General features: G+C 28.4%; 3 protein-coding genes across 4 annotated transcripts; all 3 read left to right on the plus strand.

Moving 5' to 3' along the window:
• Positions 1–899: 899 nt before the first annotated feature.
• Positions 900–5050, plus strand: LOC145837960 (GDH/6PGL endoplasmic bifunctional protein-like). The gene is made up of 7 exons (XM_082945461.1): positions 900–1322; positions 1835–1971; positions 2090–2281; positions 2446–2508; positions 2712–2831; positions 3205–3902; positions 4263–5050. The coding sequence occupies exons 1-7, from the start codon at positions 1030–1032 to the stop codon at positions 4704–4706; spliced, it is 1947 nt and encodes a 648-aa protein (XP_082801587.1). The 5' UTR covers positions 900–1029; the 3' UTR covers positions 4707–5050.
• Positions 5051–5219: 169 nt separating this feature from the next.
• LOC145837858 (ankyrin repeat domain-containing protein 13C-like) lies at positions 5220–7714 on the plus strand. Of its 2 annotated transcripts, none has more exons than XM_082945321.1 (3): positions 5220–5916; positions 6495–6615; positions 6702–7714. In XM_082945321.1, exons 1-3 carry the CDS (start codon positions 5321–5323, stop codon positions 7341–7343), a joined length of 1359 nt encoding a protein of 452 aa, XP_082801447.1. In that variant the 5' UTR covers positions 5220–5320; the 3' UTR covers positions 7344–7714. The 2 variants fall into 2 exon arrangements, with proteins under 2 accessions (XP_082801447.1, XP_082801448.1); XM_082945322.1 differs by having other exon boundaries at positions 5220–5892.
• A 1703-nt stretch (positions 7715–9417) lies between these two features.
• LOC145838273 (leukocyte receptor cluster member 1 homolog) lies at positions 9418–11289 on the plus strand. Its single transcript, XM_082945842.1, has one exon. It carries the CDS (start codon positions 9433–9435, stop codon positions 10183–10185), a length of 753 nt encoding a protein of 250 aa, XP_082801968.1. The 5' UTR covers positions 9418–9432; the 3' UTR covers positions 10186–11289.
• Positions 11290–22215: the final 10926 nt, after the last annotated feature.

Below are 22215 nucleotides of genomic sequence, written 5' to 3' on the forward strand. Positions count from 1 at the left end.
TATTTTCCAATAATTCAAAGCTTTTTACTACATAAACACTATTTTGAGCTGCCCAAGTATGTCAAAGACTTTCGGCAACCGGAGTTAATAAGACGCTGGCTAGCAATTGCAAAAGAATCTACTAAAATTATTAACAGCTACTGTATCCTAAAATATATTTTAATGATTATTTACAGTTTTTGATCTGTACGTACAGCCGTTTAAATATACATACATAGTCATATGGGTGTGCGTTTCACCATGTTGTTTAATTCATTTAAAAGACCTGAATTGTTTGCTAGCAGTGAAAACTAAAATGCGAAAATTTATAGTTAAAATAAAGGACACATGAAGATAACAGGTCTTAGTTATAACACAAACGAGTTATAAAAACTATTTTAGCTCGTTGGCTAAAATGTTGTTAACAAAATGAGATTAATATTCATTATAAAAGTATTTTAGTAATGTCTGCTTAAAGGCTTATATAACTATTATTATCGCGCTGTACTTCGAAAAAATTTTGAAATTATTTTCAATTAAGATGGAAACGAACATTTTATAATAAGACTTCTTGAAAATTTATTTTTTTAAGTGCTACAAATTTTTATGATAAAGTTTGTTTATTATTTTATCTCTGTAGTTTAAAAATTTGTATTTAAAGTAGTATTAAAAATTATAATTTTTTTTGTAATAAAATTTAACTTCTTAATTAATATTATAAGTTTTGATTTTTTGAAAACTACTATAAAATATTTCAGAATTATGTTAAAACTCGTTCTGTTTATATTGATTTTTGGCTTAGCAAAAAGTCACAAACAGACAGTGCAAATAACATTACTTGGTGCATACGGTGATCTAGCTGAAAAATACCTTTGGAATGGAATCTTTCAGCTGTATGCTATAAATCAGCACAATACAGAATTTTCAATTTATGCTTCTGGGAGAGAAAATGATGAAAAGGGAACGGAACTTGTTGAAAAAATTATTGATAAAACAGACTTCTGCGATAAAATTTTATTAAATAATTGCACACATTTTAAGGAATTGTTTATGAAAAAAATTAAGTATGTACAGCTTAAAAGCGGAGAGCATTATAATAAGCACTGCGCTGGATTAAATAAAGTTTCGTGTGATGGTTTAACTTGTGGGCAGAGAATATTTTACCTTTCAGTACCTCCGTTTGCTTATGAAGGAATATCGCAGCACATCTCTCAATATTGCACCAACATCGAAAAGTTTCAACTTAAAGTTGTTTTAGAAAAGCCATTTGGTCATGATTACAGTTCGGCGATAAACCTTTCGAAAAAGCTATCAAAATATTTTTCTGAAGATCAATTATACAGGTGACTAAAACTTCAGCTTGATATTTAAAAAAAATAACTGATTTTGATAAACTTTAAAATATATAAAGCTGTGAGTGCTTTAAAGTAGAGGTTGGCAACATACGATCTACAATGCAGAAATGTTTACCGGAATTGTACTTTTTAGCTTGAAAGCTGTTTTTGCAAAATTATTAAAATAATGTTTTTTTAACAAATATTTTGAAAATGCCCTCAAAATGGTTTATAGTACTCAAAAATGATTAACAAGATATAGTTTCATTTCAGTTTTGTTTATAAAGGGTTTTTATTTAACTTTTATACTATAACTTTTTCAAAATTACCTGGCCTGTAAAGAAAATTTTCACAGTTGCCCACCCTCAATTTGAATAAATAAAAAAGTATAGATTTTTATACTACAAAATAAAAACGTGATACCAAAATCTAATTTGTTAATCTAACGTAAATATTTTGAGACTGTTTAATATTAAAAAAAATAAGATTGATGTTATATAAAATAATTTTTAAAATTATAGAATTGACCATTATTTGGGTAAGCAAGCTGTTCAAGCCATTGACATATTGAAGCAATCTTCAAATTTTGAATCTGTTTTAAATAAAAACATTATCAATAGTATAGAAGTTGTAATGAAGGAAACAGTTGATGTCAAAGGTTATTTTACTTAGTTTTGTATCAAAAGTGTTTTTATTCAAAAGCTTTAAATATTTAATGAAATTCATATTATGTACTATTTCAGCTCTTAAACTTTAGTTTTTACTCATTTTTGTAGGCAGAACATCATTTTATGACAGTTATGGAGTCGTTAGCGATGTCATACAAAACCACTTGTCAGAAATTCTGTACAAAATCACTAAAGATTCCAGCGCAGATTTGCATGGTTATGAAGAGGATAAACTTAAGTTGCAAGATCAAGTTTTTGCAGTTAACAAAAACAAAAATGTTGTGTTTGGCCAGTATAAAGGTATTATGTTTTTTATTTAGTTTGAAAGTGATAATTTAATATGTGATAATTTAATTTAATCTGGATATTTACTATTTTTGATAAGTAACTTGCGACTGTTGAAGTTATTTATAAGGTATAATAATTAGGTTATTAGAAAATTCTTAATGTTTTTTTTTATTCAGGCTATGCGGATCAGGTTGCTGAAGAAAGTGGGAAAAGTTCCTCCAAAACTCCCACGTTTGCTAGTTTGTTGAATGTTATTTGTTTATAAACTGACAAAGTTAATTAAAACGTATAAATATAAAACCTAATTTTAAATACTCAAAAAACTCTAAAATGTTTAAAAAAATAGAGTTCAATGTAATTTGAATAAAACATTGAATTAAATCGGTTTTATTTTAAGATGTAATATGTTTTTAAGCTTAAAAATTTAAATCTTTTTTAACAGCCGCTTTACTAAAGATTAATTCTGATCTGTGGAAAAATGTTTCTGTCAAAGTTACGGCAGGAAAAATGCTAGATGAAAGAGTGGGCTATGCTAAAATTTCAATAAAAAATAAAACTGAAAGTAAATTATTTTCAAAAAGGATTTTTAAGTCTTACTATATATTTACTAAAGTATTACTTTACTAACAGAATTTTAAAACTATAACTTTCTAAATCAACTTTGTTTTTACCTATAGAAAAACATAAAGAAATCAAAAATTTTCACTACGAAATGTTTTTTAGAGTATTGATTTTAAATAAATTTAAGGTGTTTGTGAAAAATTTGAAGTTTTTAATAAGTAAACTGTCAGATTTTTGTTAAGCTATGAGTTAAATAAACTTTTTTTAAATTTTTGTTTTCTAACAAAAATATAAAGAAAATAAAAATAGTTTGTAATTGCATTTAAGCATATATGCTAATGATATAGATCATTTATAAGTCAATTATTTTACAGATAGTCATGTAATATTTTACATTGGACACGGTTCTCTTAAAACTCCAGCTGTCATCATTTCAAAATCACTTAAAATTAACGCCGTTTCTCTTACAGACAACGGATGGCTTTTGACAAATAAGTTTGAAAGATTTAAGCTGTTCAATTTGAGCCTTGCCAACAGCAATGTTTACGTGCCTCAAGCGTCAAAAGATGCCTACTCTTATTTAATAGAGAAAGTCTTTTTTGGAGATAAACAGTGTTTTGTTTCCACAGAATCTCTTCTGAAATCGTGGAAAATCTGGGAAAACGCTCTGAAGCCTGCGGATGATGAAACGTTGTACAAGTACAGCGTCCAAAGTTCTCGAGAGTTCATGGCAAGAGCTGAAAGTTTTGTGCAGTTGCACTTTGATAGATCTGCAGAGGTACCAGATGATGTAGAAAAATCGCGAGTTATAAGCGGGAACCGAGTTATGATAGCAGAAAACTTGGCGTTTGAAATCCTGCGTCAATCGAAGCGAAAGACGGACTTAAGTAAGAAGTTTCACATTGCTTTCGCTGGAGGAAGATCTCCTCTTGGCTTGTTTGCGTACATATCGAGTCAGATGGGAAAAAGTTTCGATTGGAAGTTGGTACACGTGTGGCAGACAGATGAAAGGTGCAGTGACGACCCAAAACTTTCTAACTTCAACATGATGCACAAATACTTGCTAAGTCAAGTAAGTTTGTTTGAATGAACTAGTTTAGAAAAGCTAAATAGTTGAAACATTTTACAACAGTTGGAACAATAATTAGCTGCCTGTATAGTTTTATGATACTTTTAAGTTATATATATTTATAAATTGTCTCGTTTTTGTAAATATTTTTAGAATATTTTAACTTTTATTTCTTTCAAAACTCAGACTAGTTTAAGTTTTGATATAATTTTTTATATTTATGTGTAGTTTAAATTTTACTAACAATTAGTTTACAAGTCTTATTGCAAAACTTTTATAATTTTCTAAATAAGAAACATTTTGCCAATATTAATATTAATTATATATTAGTACTAATATTAATATTAGTACAATTAATAAAAGGTGGCGCTTCCAAGAAGTAACGTTCATGCCATTCCGTGCCAAATTTCCGAGCTTGCCGAATATGAACAACAAATTTCTAACTTGCAAGGTTTCGACTTTGTAGTGCTTGGAATGGGCGATGATGGTCACGTGTCCTCGCTGTTTGCTAATCACAAAGCTTCACTCGAGCAAGACAGATACGCCGTCAAAGCTGTAAACGTTCCAAACCGGCAAGCTCCAAACAGGGCGACAATAACTCACAAAACTATTCGACTTTCAGACGTTATCGCAATTCTCGTGATGGGCGATTCCCATAAAGGGTTGGTGTATCACGATATAATGAAAAAGGACGGTTGTAAAGACGTGGAAAAGTACTCTGTGTGTTCAGTGATCAGCAACAAGAAAGTCACGTGGTTTGTAGATGAACACATTGCTGATTATTCATTCATGCGTGATGAGCTTTAATTTTTATTAAAAAGCCTGAATTACTTGTGTTTTATTACGAATTTCGATAAACATGTTATTTACAAACCTACCTAGGAAGTGTTACTAGTACTGTATTATATATGCTTGTTAATTAAGAACTAAGTTTCATATTACTGTTTATTTTTTCAATCATTTATTAGCTTTGGCGGTTACGTTAATTTAGTACAAGTATAATTGATCCTGTTTTACTTGTTACTAAATATTGTCAAACTATAAACTATTAACATTAATTAAGTTTTCACATTAATGTCTTGTTAACAAACTCTATTTAAATTATGATTTGTTTATGCTTTATAAGTAATATTTTTATGTTTCAACTGTTATTTAGCACCATTTTTCCTAGTAAGTAATTGAAATTATTTAAGCAGCTTAAATTATGTACAATCATTGTGATTAATTGCTATAGTTACTTTGTTAAAAATCAATAACTATTTATGTATTTTTTCAAATTAACATCTGTTTTTATTTTTTTAGATATTTAGTAAACAACGATACCTGAAAATTCAAATGTTGAATTTCTAAAGTGTAACATGCACAACTTTAGGTTTTTTCATATTATTAACATAAACAGTACAAGTAAAAAAAAATAAAAAATGAACTTAACAACAAACGGAAGCGAACCGGATTACACATTACACAAGCTGGTTTTCAACAACGACTTGGCGGAAGCTAGGAAGTATTTGAATGCTCAAAACTGCTTTAATGAAAAGTCGCCTCTTAAAGACATGCATGGCAACACACCGTTGCACCTGGCAGTGATGCTCGGTCACCACGAAATCACCAATCTACTGCTTGAAAAGCGACACCCAGTGTCCAACAAAAACAACCAGGGGTGGACCCCATTGCAGGAAGCTGTTTCCTACGGCAACAGAGAAACCATTCTGTCTTTACTAAGGAGCAATATGACCAAGAACAAGAATAACCAGAAAGAACCGAAAGCTCAGCAAGTGTTGAAGAGCTTTGGTAAGAACTTCAAGTTCAAGATGACTTGGGATTTCGTCTCTTGGTTGCCCTTAGTGTCAAACGTCTTGCCGTCGGATGTATGTCAGATTTGGGTGAAGGAGAACTTTATAAGGATGGATTCTACATTGGAAGATTTCAGCAATTTGAAGTGGGTCAGAGGTGACTTGTCGCTGATTGCAGACTTCAACAACAAGCCTAAACCGTCCGTGTTTTTACTTGACAACAAGTTTGTTTGTTTATACTACTTAGCTAAGCAGCTAAAGGTATCATTGTTTAAGGTTTATTTTTGCTATCAATTACAAAAATTATCTGATTTGATTTAAAACACATTTCAGAAACAAAAATTTAACAAATAATTTAGATAAAAATTAAAAAGTGTTTATTATTTAAATAATTAATAAGGAGCTGTTAAAGTTTTCAATTTGTTTTGCATTTACTCAGAAATATTCATTTGAAATATGTTTATACCTATAAAATTTTGATAGTTTTAAACTGATTTGTTAATAAAACAAGTACAATTCATTCTGCCATTATATTTAAATGTTTGCATCATAATAGTTTTTTGCAAATGAAGATTCAACCAATAAAAACTGCTGTTATTAATAATTTTAGTTTTCTTTATGTGCCCTCAGTTAAAAATAAAGTGCAAATGTAGACACTAAAATAAAATTAAGGTTTGTTTACTAAAATTTTTATATTTACAATATCAAGTCTTTGTTTAAAGTCTAAATGCTTTCTTACATCAATTTTTATTGTAAAAACATCCTCACTCTGAAACGTGTTCTTACAAGGTATTTTTCACAGCAAGAAGACCTACTACAGGATAGACGAACCTACTAAGGAGGAAAGTGAAGCGACTGTGCATGAAAACTGCGACATCCTGATGAGTCAGGATATTGTGGACGCCAAGTTCAACACCCAGGAGGTTTAAATGCGTAGTTTTCTGTTGAATAAATCGTTGATTAGTCAAAGTTTAAACAAACCGTTATAATGATTTATTAAAATTAATAGGTCGATATCAGAAGCACTACATCCGGCTGGTTTTTCAGGAGGGAGAAAACGGAGGTTGTTGGCAGGTTCAACTCTGTTTGCTACAAGGTATCAAACCTGACCTTCACTCAAAAGAAAAGAAGGGAGCATCTGTCTGAAAAAGACATCCAGAGGAACAAAGCTATCAAAGACACGCTGAAAGGTCCTGAGAGTTTTGATATTGATGGTCTGGAAGACGACGAAATAGAAAACAGGAAGTCTTTGCCGCCTCCCCCCAAATGCAAGTACACTTGGGAGAAATACACTGTGCTGGGCAAAAACTACAACTTGGCTCGGACGAAAAAGGAAAAGCAGGTGTCCAAGACTTTTGAGGCCAATGTGTCCATGAGCCAGGAGTTCCCGGTCAAAGTGGACCAGCTCCTGGTGGTGCTTGAAATGCTGGGACCGAAGGCGAAGTTTTACAAAAGGATCAGGGAGTTTGTCGATTTGAGGCTGCCTCCTGGCTTTCCTGTGAAAATAAACATACCGATAGTGCCCACTGTCAAAGCCACCGTTTCGTTTCCCGAGTTCGAGTACGCTGACAATCTGAGCGCTTCGCTGTTCCAAGTGCCTTCGGATTACAAGAAGATCAAAGGGTGGCGCAGGAACGCGTCATCTACTTAGTTTGTTTGCAGAAATTTTTTATTAAACTTGACCTCAATGTTTTAAGCTAAAGCTGTACTAAAGTCTTCATGTTGAATGTGGTTATGTTTGCAGCCATACACAAAATTCCAAAAAAAAAAACTTTATTTTTAATTTCTAATTTAATACTATAATTTAAAGCGAGTAAATCCATTACTGAAGTTTTAGATTTCTTTCAAATTTTAGTAGTTTAAAGATATACTTGAAGTATTTTTTCGGTATTCATATAATAACTTTTTGTTATTGAAGTTGACTGATTATAAAAACTGTTATGCAAATTTCTGACTACTTAATTTTTTTTTTTTGGTGGGTAGATTTTTTCAGTACTGTCCATTTAACTCCATTAGTACTTAAGCTTGAAAATTTATATTAAAGATATGAAAGAAATTTTTGTTTTATGTGATAAACTTTTTTTTTTCAAAATCGTAAAACTGCTTTATTGTTTTTATAATAATACTTTCTATATAATACTTTTTAATAATCTCAATGTTTTTACTGCTTAAAATTTGTGCAAATATTAAAACAGTTATTTTAAAATATTGTAGTTTTAGTAGTTTTTGTAATAAGAAAATGTTGTTAACATTTTTTTCCAGATGCAATAAAACTTTATCAGTTATCTTATCAGTTATAGAATTAAAAACTTTATCAGTTATAAAATTTATAATTAAAGTTTAGGATTAACTAATTACTTTTTGAATAAAAAAGTAGTCGTGTTTTATTTTATCTTGAGTACATAAAAACTATAAGTACTCTAAGTGAACTTTATATATAAGATAGTTATTATTTGTTAAAATTTTAAGTGCCAACTATAACGAAAAAAAGCTAATATTTTAAGTTAGCTTTTTTAACGTTCTTTCTTCAAAAGTTTAGTGTTATGTTTAAACTTTAATGAAAATGTTAGAACATAAATTGTTCATCAGTAGCTCTTAAATTGTTCTCAAATAAAATAATAATAAAATTGCGAGAGACTACTTTAAAAAAGTTTTACATCCGAAATGCTATTAAATGCTACATTGTTTATATACTGAAATAAATTAAACCATTTAAAATTTTTAATTTTAAGTAATAACCATTTTAAAATGTTCTAACAGTATTTTGAAATTACTACCATATAATGTTTGATACATTTTCTACCTTAAGTTTCATTGGTTTTAATTTTAATTGCAGTTTACGCTTTCTCATGTTGAATAATAGCTTGTTTTGAAATAATCTATCATTTATAATAGAGTTGAAATATAATTTGAGTTCTCTTAACAATGATTATGAGCAACACAGATGTTCAATTCTATGTTTATTTAGTATGACTAAGTTTAACTGCTCATGTGCAGATCTTCAGGTACAAACAAACAAAGGACTCTATATATACAGAAAAATTTATAATTATCATTAATCAGTAACGATATGTAATAATAAGTATATATAATAATATAAGTATTTACAACAAAATTAAACTAAAACCTTTAAAAACAAGTTTAAAAGCAGGACGATTTGAAATGAGGGCATGAGGCAGCAAGCTCTGATCTTAGATTTTATGATTTTTAAATTTTTGTAACAGTTTGATAGTGTTGTAAATGCTTAATTTAATTGAGTTTTGTATTAATACTTATAAAAACTTATTATTAGTTATTATTACTAATTACTACCAATTATAAATTTATCTGTATATATAGAGTGCTTTAGCTCGTTTTTTGTTTGTACGTGAAGATCTGCACTTGAGCAAGGAAACTTAGTCGTACTAAATAAAGATAGAACTGATCACCTATGTTGTTAATATTGTCGCTCACCGTCTTTTTTTGAGCACTATAAATTTTTGTTTAGTTATAGACTTTTATTTTCTATTAACAACAATTCGAAAATTTTCGTTTTACTTGTTTTTTTTTAATTATTTTGTTTTGTTTTAAAAATATAAATAAGCTTTTACAAATTAATTTTATTTTACGCCTTAGCAATAGTGTTTTTGTTTTGTATTTCAAAATCTTCACAACTTGATTATAACTACTTCGATCAACGCTCTAACATAAAACTTTTTTAAAAGACAATAAAATTTTTAGGACTATTAACATAAGATAAAATGAACATTCTGCACCACAAGAGCTGGCACGTGCGCAACAGGAACAACATCGAGAAGGTGCGCAAAGACGAGAAGGAGGCGAGAGAAAAAGAAAAGGAAGAACTGAGGAGGAGCGCTTTGGCCGAGCAGGAAGCCAGAACGAATTTCCTGCGGCAGAAAAGCGCGCGAAACAACGACTTTTTGGCGGGAAAAGAGGAAAGCTTGGCGCTGGTCGCAGCTTCGACGTCGAGTTCGAATGTTGAACTTTTCAAAGCCAACGACGAGAGAGTCGACAACAAAGAGCACGCGGCAGAAGAGAGAGCCGAGAAGGAAAAGTTGGAGAGGAAGTTGGGAATTTTGAAGTATTTAGGAGAGGGATCTGCTGAATTGCAGCAGGATATAGACAGACCCTGGTATTTCAAAGCTCCCGAAACAAACAGTTTAGGTGACGAAATTGAACTTAAACGAAAGTCCAACCTGGATCCGTTGGTAAATCTAAAAAACTATGTAGAGGTCAGTAAAAAAAAGAAAGATAAAAAGAAAAAAGATAAGAAAGAAAGAAAATTAAAAAAGAAAAAGAAAGATAAGAAAACTCTATCAATCAAAGACTTGCGAAAAGCAAGATTGAAGCGAGAGAAAGAAGAAAGAGAAAGAAGAGACCAACTTTTAAATAAAGATAATAAAAAAGCTAAGCAGGATGAAGACGTAGAAATGGACTTGAGAAAACGATCTTATAACAATCAGTTTCTTCCTGATATGATAAGAAAAAAATAATGAAACATTGAAAAAAACATATTTTGTATATTCATCAAATTCTTAATGAGTAAAATAACTCTAAATAATGATATATATGATATGTTTTTAATGATCTGTTATGATCATTATATTATGATATTAATGATATGTTATTGATTAAACTTTTTTCTAGTATGATCTTATTTTTTCTTACTGAAATTTCGAAAGCTTAGAGACTTGATACTTTAAAAACATTTTATTTTATTATTTTTTCTTTTTGACTTGTTATATTTTTTCAAATTTGTAACTTCTTAGAATATTGTTGCTGAAAAATTATGCGACTTAAAATTATAAGTTAAAAACTTTTATAGTAAATAAAAATCAGTAGTATTCATGCTAACATTCTATATCTCAAGTAAAATAATATAACCAGACTGTTGATAATTTTTAATTCAATTTAAATAACTACTTATTCGTTAGTTTTTATTTATGAAGTTTTTTAGCAGAGTTGCCACAAAGTCAGAAAAAAAAAGTCAGGAAAAAGGAGGGATTTCAAAAAAAAAGATATAAACATGCTCTTAATAATAAAGTTTATTATTACTTAAAACTGCTTTCTGCTAATGTTAATTTCTAAAAGTAAACGAACTGTTGTTTTAACCTATTTTAAAATTTTAAATAATTTCAAGTCTTTGTGTATGTATTTTTGAATCAGTTTTAATTAAGGATTTGTTTTAGAAACGTTAGGAATTTTTTTTTTCAGCTCGATCTGTGGCAACCCTGTTTTAGACAGTTTATTGCATTCTGTTCTTAGATTACAACTAATTTTGAAATAATAATATGATGTAATTAAGCTAACTAAACTATGTATACGTAATTAAACAAAAACTAAACTACTCAATTGCATTAGTGTTTAACCTTTTCAAAAGCTGTACACAGTAAATTACTGGAAAAAAAGAACTTTAAACTTATAGTATAACAAATGTTAATTGAAAAATTCATGTATGTTGTGATAGTCTATGTAAAAATAATACGTTTTAACTGTTAACTTACTTTACAATTAGCTTTTTATAATATAAAAAGACAAAGTATACTTTATTAAACTTTTTTTTACCTTACTAGATTTTCCGTGCACAGTAAAGTAGTTTTTTTATACACACCGTGAAACCATTATTTGTTTCTATTTGTAAGTTATTTACTAAAAGATAGAATTACTTTATACATACCAGATTCTAGACCAAATACTTTGATCGTTTGTTTATGTCGTTCAGTAAACTATTGAACACAATTTCTCTTACATGTTACAAATATACGTTAAGCTTTACCGATATACTAGAATTGTTTATTTTTACAAAACAGCAATACGTCGTTAGATGAATAAAATATTTAGGTACTGATTTTTTAATCAATAATTAAATAGTTGTTTGGAATTTTTTGAAGGGTCTTGCTTGTTTAAATTTTAAGATTTAACGTGCCATTACACTGATAACTAGCGGATGACTCTGGATAGTTTAGGGTCTTTTTCAGAGCATTTTTCGACTCAAAAAATGACAACCCTGTGTTTTTAATGGAATCAACTTATAGTATTAAGACATGTAGTGCGTATTATCATTCACTAAACTTTTTGTTTAAATTTTTCTGCTGATGTTTTTTATTTTCTTAATATAACCCTAAATAATATATCCTTTATCTCTGATTAAAGATAACAAAATTTGTAAGCTTTTAGTTTTTCTTTGAAGCTATGGATTCTATATATGATTTAAAGTTATACAGTATATTTTTTTTTATCCCACGGTCAAGTTTTTTTATAGTTATTCTTTAATAATGTTCGATAATTTAGAAATTAATAGCTTTTAAAGTCGGCTGAGGGAACAAAATGCTTTTATGCACAGAAATAAGGTTACAGTAGAGATTAAATTTATATAGACTATGTAAAGTAGTTTTTTTTTAAGGACTACAAATGTTTATCGGCTATTTTGTCTTGTCTGTACTTTTTTATAATTTTATATGCACGGTTGACAAAAAACCTGGAACTTAACAATTTAAACTAAAAAACCTGTAATTTGAGAAATTTTGAAGAAAAGCTGAAATTTTAAACTTTTTTACATGTAAAGTAACAAAATTTCTATTTGATATGAAATCTCTCATAAATTTTTTTTTGTATCGTTTAAAATTCTTTGCGTTAAAAAACGCAACATTTTAGTATCTTTTCAATGTTTTTATACTAGTTAAGAAACTGTTTTAACTGAAGTTTAATTTTGTATTAGAAACAGACAAAAAAAATAGTTTTTTAAAAACCTGGATGAAATTGACAAAAGACTTTTTGCAACCCAGTATTTAAAAACTATTAGTAATTTTCAACCTAATATTATAACAGCTTCTTCAGGTCAGTTGCGTTCGTAATTGGAAGCCCTAAAGAAATAATGTATTTTTCAATCTTGGCTTTCGTATTCAGTTAATGGTTTGGATTGATGTGTTTAGTTTTGTCATTTAAAACGAAGGGAGAAATCAATACAATAACTTTTACTGAAAAAGCTGTTCATTATCAAATAAAATGTTTAGATATTTATAATGTGCTTTCTATGTCTTATGGTTATAATGATAGAAACCATAAATTTCAATACTGTTTTTACTTCGTATTTACACTTCAACAATATTAGCTTCAAACATCAAAATCCGAGTCACTTAAGAAGAAAGCACAAGAAGAGAAAAAAATAGGACAATACATATAAAATAAAAAAATATTTTATTCTAAAATTACTCAAAAAATAGGGCTGTTGTTGCATTTCAATAAAAATTAAAACTCAAAAAAAAAATGTCCCTTCGTGCATATTTGACCCGTTCCCAAAAGTTCTATACCCTCTCACACGAAATTACATCCTGTGATAATATGTTCCACAAAGTTGTTGTTCTGTGAAAAATAAATAGCTTTTAAAACATTTTTGCATATTACTTGCGTAATTTATTTCTTTAGTTTAGAGATAACTTTATCAAAACTTATTTTGCTTTACCATTTATTATTTAAATAGAGTTTTTGAATCAAATTCTTATTTTCTATATCCCAAAACTAGAAGCAAAGTTTAGTCATTCTTTCTCAATATAATATTTTCGATGGTTAAACGTGAGATTGTTTTTTTGTATCGTTTAAATTTTGTAAGACCAAAATAGAGTGTTGATTTCTAATTTAGGACGAACGTATAGTACAAATAATTTTGTCAGAATTACAATTGAATTAGATTTTATTTTTTTTAATATTTACAAGTATGATACTAATGCAATTTAGTATATACCGTTAAAATGATTTTTATGTTTTCATAAATTAATACTCGTAAGTATTCTGTTACTGTGGTTGGAGAAAATTTGATGTCATTACTATCAGTTGGTGTTAGATTTAGTTTTGTATAAAGTAAGAATTTTACCTTTATTAAGATTAAATTTTAGTTTACTTGTTTTTAGCCATTGATAAACATTATATAGAAGTTATTGTAAAGCATCGTTTGACTTATTAAGTACTTTATCATCATCGGCAAGTGAATTTATGCCACTGTAATTACCTATCTCTGTTGTTATATCATTAGTATTTTCTATAAGTAGAAATGGACCAATCACTCCACCTTGTGGTACCACAGTGGACCCGCAACTGGGAAAAGCATAAAAAAAAAAGATCAGAATTTATCTTTGAAAACTTGTGGGTAGAAAGATACTAGCTCATTTAGTGCTTTAAACTAAAAAAAATCATTTATAATAAAAGTTATGTCAGTTAGCGCGAAGCGTTTTGAAGATATTTTGATATGTTCAAATTTGATAGCATCAAAAGTATAAATTTAACAGTTAAATAAAAAACTAAAAAAAACTATTTTACCATCAAAAAAAAAATAAAAATATTTTAAATAATCGTTTAATAAATAACAAATCATTAAAATTAAAAACTTTTTTTGTTAAATATTTAAAAAGAGTGTTTTTCTCATTTATTTATAGTTTTTTTAAATAATATATTTCTGGCAAGGATGGCACATATAGGTATATTTTTCTAAATCTCAGATTTTGTAAATTTTAAAAACACTAACAAAAAACGTACCACTTATACTAGAACTTTTTAATAAGAAGCAGACTAAAAAGAATTTACCAACAACTTTTCCGAAAACTACCTATAGAATAAATTTTTCAAATATTAATTAGATAAATTTAGTACAAAAAAAGGAATATTTTTTATTAATAAAGATTTATATTTAGTATCTACTTAACATCTACAAGGTGTCAAAAAGCGAAATCAATTGAAATATAAGTTTATTTTTCTTTATTTTTAATTTCAGACATAGATATTTATAATAAGAGAAATGCATATTGAAAGATATTTTATGAGAGCTACTACTTAAGGTCCAATATTTTTTATTTTATTATTTTTTTTAATTTAATTTTGAAAGTTCAACAGACTAGACTACATTAGAATAAAGTATTTATAAAGATTTACAAATATCGATTTTTAAAGAAAATTTACTTCCTATTTCATGACAAACGCGATTAGCCCTTATTGGGTACTTCCCTAAAAACAGATATGGAAATTGATGATATATGGTTAACAAGTACTTTTTGTGATATGTTATTTAGAAACTATTTAAACCAAATTATTGAGCTTTCATGTAGTCTATGCTAAATCTGACGACCATGTCTAATTTTTATGAGCACCTATTAATACCTTTTGTCAACAATCCTATTAACATTTATCTTTAAGGTTTGTTGACAAACATGAAGTAAAGATTTATGTAATGTATAATGCCAAGTGGTGCTCATACTAGACTACATTATCATTATACTACAATAATTTTCTTTGTAACTATCTATATAAACATTTAACAACGTGTTTTGCCTACCTGTAGTTTTAAGTATTAAACGCAAATAAATAAAATACGGTTAAATTGGTTGTAAAATTGACAAGTACCTGAATGTTGTTTATTAAAACTTTCTTTTTGAGTACTTACTGTGCTAATCTACAACTTATGTAATAAATAATAAATTTAAATCCATAAACTAAAAACGTAAAAATTGATAAAATCTTCTAAATCATATATGCTGTGTGGTTTATTATTTAAACTTTTATTAAAATGTGAACAAAATAAAGTGAAAGTGTGTGAAGTTGGCAAAATATTGAAGCAAGTCTTTTTTTATGTGCGTCTACTTAACTGATTTTGTATGCTAAGTTACACGATTGAATATAGTTCTGGTGAAAATATCAAATTTATTTTGAGCTTTAATTTTGTTCTTATTATTTAAAAAACAATTATCTTTGAAATATTTTGTATTTAGAAATTGATCTTAAAATATAAATAAAAAACAAACAAGAAATAACCTTGCGAATGTTAAAAACTCTAAGCTAACAAGTCTTTGAAATACAAAAAAATTGTATTACAGATAAACTTTATAAAAAAAAAACCTTCGGATTTAAATGACAATATTCTATGTATTGCTGTGAAACTTTCATAATTCAGAAAAAAATTTCACATCAATATCCTACATCAAGTAGAAGACAGTAGACGATTTGCCACCATTTACTTTAATAAACCAAGCTAAAAAGGAGCAAGTCTTTTCAGATTTAAAACTTCTTAATGTCAACCACTAATTACCAGCAATACAACAACCACAAAAATAAATACCTAAATTGCAACATTTTTTTTTCTGTGGTGAGTTATACTATACAATATACTCAATAAAAACTATCATTAGATAAATGAAATTACTATAAAGTCTCTAATGCATCGTTTATAATATAAGATTGGCGTATATTGTCACAAACATTTTTAAATTCTTATGGTTCCTTCGTGAGTAGTGTGAGTTCTATTAAAGCTTTTGATGTTTTAAGAAAGAGAATTTTGCACAGCTCAACAGTATGGTTAGCAACGTAAGTATATCTTGAAAAATAAATTGTTAAAGTAGTTTTTTTCTAAACTTTATACCTTTTGAAAATAGTTGTTTAGCAATATGCAAAGAGGAAAAATAAAAGTTTTAATCTTAGTGAGTTAAATAATTTATTTAGTCTTTTATATTTTTGATTTTGAATATGCTAATTTAATTTATTTAACAAAATAGTTTTTAGTATTTCAGATCAAAAAAGCTCTACCTAATTTTGTGCCCTTTAACACACTAGACTTTTAGATTAGACTATTATAAAAATATTTTAATTGAATTTTTAAGATTTAAAGTATTAAGTGAAATGTTTTGTTGTTTAGCATAGTAAAATAAATTTGTTGTGTAGATAAGTAAAGCTTACTTTATTTAATTTTTGTATTTATAGTAGTTTTGTCTATGTTTTTAAACTTTGTGTTTATATTTTTTGTTAAAAACAGCCGTTTATTACATTGATAATGTCAAATAAATGATGAAAGCTTTGTGAATAAATAGTTTGGTTTATATTTCATTTGACAGTTTATTTCTGAGCTGTATAGGCTTTCTGATTGAATAAAACTGTTTAACTGTTTGAAATAATAGATAACTGGCATTTGTTCTGACCCCGTATTTACGGCTAACTTGATTTCCAATTGATTTTTAAAATTTAGTAAGTAAAGGAGCTTTTAGTTTTCGTAAATATTGTGTTAAAAGTATTAAATTTTAACAAATTTAAACAGTATTCCTTTTTTATTACACTAACACATGTTTCTGTTAGTTTACAAGTCAACACACTTCAACGGAGCTTAAAAGATAAACAACGGAAGTTTAAGAAATAGTATTTAAAATTTTTAAATAGTAAAACAAATTAAATTAATAGAAATAGTATTGTTTAAATTTTTATAATTATATATTTTAGTAAACTTGTTTCACTAGGATCTTTATTAGCAAACGCTTAAAATTATACTTTTAAATGGTTAAAAGTTATAATCGTTTTTTCAAATAAATGTTTGCTTTAAAGAAGCAAAAATTTTGTTATTTTTATAAAAAGCTTGTTATTAAAACAGTTTTAGGAAAAAAAAACAAAACATTTTTACGGGTATTAGATTTTATTTTGATTAGAAAACTCTGTTTTTGTTTTTGTTGAGAACAACCCTTCTAACCGTCCTAAGTTATTTATTGATTTTATAAAAACAAAAACTTTGTTTAAATAGTTTAAATACTTTGATGAATCTGTAAATCAGATTCGGGCTTTAACAATCAAAAACTAGTTTACTTTAGTTTACCAATTTACATTACTCCTTTTTAAAGATTGAATAGATAATTACTTTATTTTAAAATATAAAAATTTAAGTCAATTGAAGTTGGATTAAAAGGTTGTATACACTAAACTTAACTTGTATTTAAAAAAAGACTATTTGAATACTTTTATTTCAATTTAAAAGAATAAAAATGCTTTAAAACTAAAAAAAAGTTCACTACTTTGCAAGTTTTTATACCGAAAATTTTGAAAAATGATCTATAGCCAAACAGATATTTGTGGCCCGCGACGTGTTTTTTAGCTTGAAAAATATAAAACACTAGAAAAATAAAGTTTTTTATAACATTTATGTTCAAATGAACTCTTGAATAAATATATAAAATAAAACTTTTGTTAAACTTGACCTTGTCTTACGGCATACGAAAGCCCAGACGTCTGCTCTGCAGACTTTCACCGACGTTTTTGTTGATAAAATAATACTATATAAACTTTTAGTAAATAGTAAGGTTTTTTTGAATAAAATCATTAAAAATATTCGTTAGGACAGTTTTTTCCATATACTTTTCCAGTATAGTTTTCAAAATTACTTTGGCCCGCAAAGGACTTTTTCTATTAGATGTGGCCTGTACTTTGTAAATGGCTGCCAATCGTTTGTGTACAATTATAACCTCTTTACATTTTTACACGATTATGCAATATATTTTTATTTGCATACCAACGAAAAATGTTTTTTTATTACGTCATTTTTTGTCGAAAGAAAAACTTTTCATTTTGATCAACTTTTATAAATTTGTATAGTAAACTTGATTACTACTAAATTACTACAAAATGAAAATGAGCAAAGTTATGAGCTTGATTCGCAGAAAAAAAGAAGAAAGACAGGCAAATATCTTCATCACTGGGCAGAAAGGATCGGGAGTGTCATCTGTTGCGTCTGCATTTGCAGGGATCAAGCCCGATTCCGACCCACTTTCAACAAACGGAATCCAAAACTGGTTCTTCCAAAAAGGAAGATACAATTGCAACCTGACCGAAATGGGAAATCAGGATCGTCAACTGAAGTGGGAAGATTTTGTAGGAGAGTCACATGCGCTAGTGTATGTTGTTGATTCGATGGAAGGTACAAACTTTGAAAAAGACCGAAAAAATCTAGCTAACCTTGCGAGGATGGAAGGGGTATGGTTCAGATCGCTCCTTATTGTTTTTAATAAATATGGGGAAAAGGGATCTTTGAGGAAAAGTGAGTTGAAAGGACTTGTTGGGTTTAGGGATGTGAGAAGGAGATGGCACGGGATGATTAAAATTGTAACCACAAGAGCGACTAGTTTCAATAAATTCAGACCAATTGGTATTTGGAAAGGCATAAGGTTTCTTTTTTATTACATCAAACTGACATTTAGCGACCTCGAAGGTGAAATCGATAATTATCGAAGAAAAAATTCAATCGAACAAAAAGTTCAGAGAGAAAAAAGACGTTGCATTTTGGACAAGATTCGCAATGAGGAGTTGACGACTGAAGTTGGTTCTTCAAAGTCAACAACTTTTACTCTCAAAGAGTCCAAAGATACCAAAAATGTTAAAAATTTACAAAAAAAAGCACAAGCCTCACCAGTGAAATCATCCAAAGAAGTTTCCTCTTCGAAACCCAAAGCTGATACAAAAAAAGCTACAAAAAAGGAAATTCAAGAAACAAAAACTGCTCATGAGAAAGCAACTTTTACAAACTCCAATTTACATACACAAACTATTTCAAAACAGTCTGTGTCAACAACAACATCACAAAAGACAGACAAAAACCAATCGGGAAAAGTCACATCAAAAACTGAAAACCAAGTGATGGTTTCTCAGAACATTACAATACCATTAAAAAAAGAGACATTTTCGAAAAACTGCGGTGATGCTACAAAGACTCCAATTACCTTTAACATTAAAATAGATGTTAATGAAGAACTTTTGAAGGGCTTAAGGAGTCAGGGACTTACAATGACTATCAATCTTACTAAAGAGTAAAGATTAATAAATAATACTGGCTAGCATATATTTTAGAACAGAAAAAGAAACGATAAAAAAAACATAAACAATTCTTAGATTTAATCTACCTGCATGTGTTTTTACTAATTTTTCTGTTGTTATTGTTTCTGTATATAAATGTTTGCTTGTTTTTTATATTTTTATAAGTGGTTATTATTACTTAGGTTCATGTTAGCAAAATTTATTAAAATGAATCTATGTGACACCCCCACTTAAAAAAGGGTAAACCATGTCGAGATGCTAACCTCTACGTGGTGACATGGACCATTAGCCAATTAATGTTATGATTGCCGAATAGCAGTCATTACATTAATTGGTGAAGCCAATAGCATCGCTTACTTATATTGCTATTTATAGATCTTATAATATTAGTTCACGACTAATTTTATGAATTAAAATCTATGTGTTAATATTAAACACCTAACTTTTCAGCAGCCTTCTGTTAATAAGATTTTATTCCGCCACAGTATACCTTTATCGATGAGTGAATGTAGATAGCGGTAAACACAAAGTAAGTCTTAAAACAAAACGTAAATTTCTGTGTGGTAAAAAATTTATCTTTCCATCAAAATATGCTTATGAAAAGAATTGTTTCACTTAAATACTTTTCGAACTTAACTGTTTAATCTCTTTTAAGTTTTTTTATGGAATGTGCTATGTAGCAGTTAAGTTTATTAGGTTTTGTTCAAGTACTAGGTTTTTTTTTGCATGAGCAATTAATCATTAAATTAAAAACTTTTTTTTTTCTGAAAAAAAAACTTGTTATTTATTATCTTTATGTAGAAAATGATTCTTTTATCAAGAAAACTTATTTCTAACTACTAATCTGCTATACATGTCTAAAGCATTTTTTCCTTTGGCATCAAATATTAAGCAGAGTTTAACCAAACTTAGTTTTTGTTTATTTTTTTAATTGCAATAGAGCACTTTTAAACGAAATTAAATAGGATATTCCATTAGAAATATATCTTCTACTAGGGTTGCCACAGATCGAGCTGAAATTATTTTTTGTATAATAAACAATGAACTCCACCGCACGATCGACAACAACAGCATCCGAGACAATCCTACGACCGGTTTCGTCCTAATTAGGTCTCATCAGGCAGGAATAGTTGCGAGAAACCGCTACTGTTATCTAACCAAGCGGGGTTAAGTACGAAGTACTAAAGCGACCGTTTGTGTTGATTTGCCTGCGTCAATTTTTCGGACTTCACTCAGAAACAGTCGCTTCAGTACTTCGTACTTAACCTCGCTTGGTAATTTAACAGCAGCGGTTTCTCGCGACTCTTCCTGCCTAATGAGACCTAATTAGGTCGAAACTGGTCGTAGGATTGTCTCGGATGCTGTTGTTGTTGATCGTGCGGTGAAGTTCATCGTTTATTATCGATGGCATAAAACATCTCAACTTTGTTGATGATGGCCGGAATAAATACTGGCTAATAACTGTTTTTGAATTTTTTTTATCAAATTTTTAACTATAACCTGTTCAAAATACACAAACAAAAACTTGAAATTAGGAAGAGTTTTCAACCTTGATTTTATACAGGTTAAAACAACAGTTCTGGGCTCAATCATAAAACTTCCATTCATTTAAACCATATGTGTATGATCGATGTATATGCAATAAATACCTCTATAAACAAAATACTTGTATCTTCACCACATTGATTACACACATGATATCATAGAAGATTTTATTTATTCCAAAAGTTTAACAAAGCCATGAAAAAAAAAAGAATTGAAAGAGCCAAATTTTTTAGAAATTAATTTTAGCAAAAATGCAGTTTATAGTGATGATAAACTTTCTTATTAAGAGCATGTTTGTACCAAATTTCCTGATATTTCAAAATCTCCCATTTTTTCTTGACTTTTGTATTTTTTTCCTGATTTTGTGGCAACACTGTTCTACAGTTTTAAAGCAATTGTTTTCAAACAAACTTAAAATTTCTCAGTCTAATCTTAGCTTTGTATCAAACAAAATTTATACTGTAGGAATTATGGTTTTTTGACAATTATTAACTACAATCTGACATTAAAACTGATAATGTCAAAAAAGATTTTGAGTTTTGTTGATTTATCTTTGTTATTTTCTCCTAACTCAAACCAATAAACTGACGCTTCACTGCAAAAGCTTCTAAATAATTTCATTTTGACTGCTACAACGATTAATCTTGACTATGTTTACCTAATGAGGACAAGACCAGGTCGCTGAATGTCACATGGATTGTTGATGATGGTCGTGCAATTCAAGAGGGTGCTTAAAAAACGGCGACCTTTTAGTTTTTCGCTAAATGTTATTTTTACATTTGGAAAACATCACAAAAATTTCTCTGTAAAATTTTAGATGATTTGAAGAAACTTTCATGCTAGCGCTTTTTGATTTTCTGAAAATAACTTAAAATCAAGCTGTATGCAAATCAAAAAATGCAACCTTAAAGTTTATAGCTTGAAATTGTTTTACATGTAGCAATTATCACAAAAAAACATTGTGAACAATTCAAGACAATTTAAAGAAAGTTTCACGAAGGCACTTCTTGATTTTATGTAATTTAATTTTTTTTTTAAATCAAAAAGTGCTTCAATGAAACTTTCTTTAAAACTTTTTAAATTATGCAAAGTTTGTTTTTGAGATATTTGCCACATGTTAAACAGTTTCCAGCTAAAAACTGAAAAAGTCGTAATTTTTAGGGTCTCATACAGCTTGCATTGGGGTTGTTTTCAGAAAATCGAACAGTGCTAGTCTGATAGATTTTTAAGTTGCATAAAATTTTGCACATAGTATTTTTGTGATATTTTCCATATGTAAAAGAAAATTTGAGCAGAGAACTCAAAGGTCGCCGTTTTTATAAGCACCCATTATAATTTTAATGGAGGGAGAAAATCTCGACTTTGCTGAAGAT

Source organism: Thalia democratica, chromosome 6 (assembly GCF_965202585.1).
Source record: "Thalia democratica chromosome 6, ktThaDemo2.hap1.1, whole genome shotgun sequence".
Classification (NCBI taxonomy): Eukaryota; Metazoa; Chordata; class Thaliacea; order Salpida; family Salpidae; genus Thalia; species Thalia democratica.

Excerpts from the sequence above, each read along its gene's own strand:
- LOC145837960 (XM_082945461.1), top strand. The coding sequence starts at position 1,030 with ATGAAAAAAATTAAGTATGTACAGCTTAAAAGCGGAGAGCATTATAAT. Across the intron at positions 1,972-2,089 it reads GGAAACAGTTGATGTCAAAG|GCAGAACATCATTTTATGAC; the intron begins GTTATTTTACTT and ends TCATTTTTGTAG. Across the intron at positions 2,509-2,711 it reads CAAAACTCCCACGTTTGCTA|CCGCTTTACTAAAGATTAAT; the intron begins GTTTGTTGAATG and ends CTTTTTTAACAG.
- LOC145837858 (XM_082945321.1), top strand. The coding sequence starts at position 5,321 with ATGAACTTAACAACAAACGGAAGCGAACCGGATTACACATTACACAAG. Across the intron at positions 5,917-6,494 it reads GTGTTTTTACTTGACAACAA|CAAGAAGACCTACTACAGGA; the intron begins GTTTGTTTGTTT and ends TATTTTTCACAG. Across the intron at positions 6,616-6,701 it reads CCAAGTTCAACACCCAGGAG|GTCGATATCAGAAGCACTAC; the intron begins GTTTAAATGCGT and ends TAAAATTAATAG.
- LOC145838273 (XM_082945842.1), top strand. The coding sequence starts at position 9,433 with ATGAACATTCTGCACCACAAGAGCTGGCACGTGCGCAACAGGAACAAC.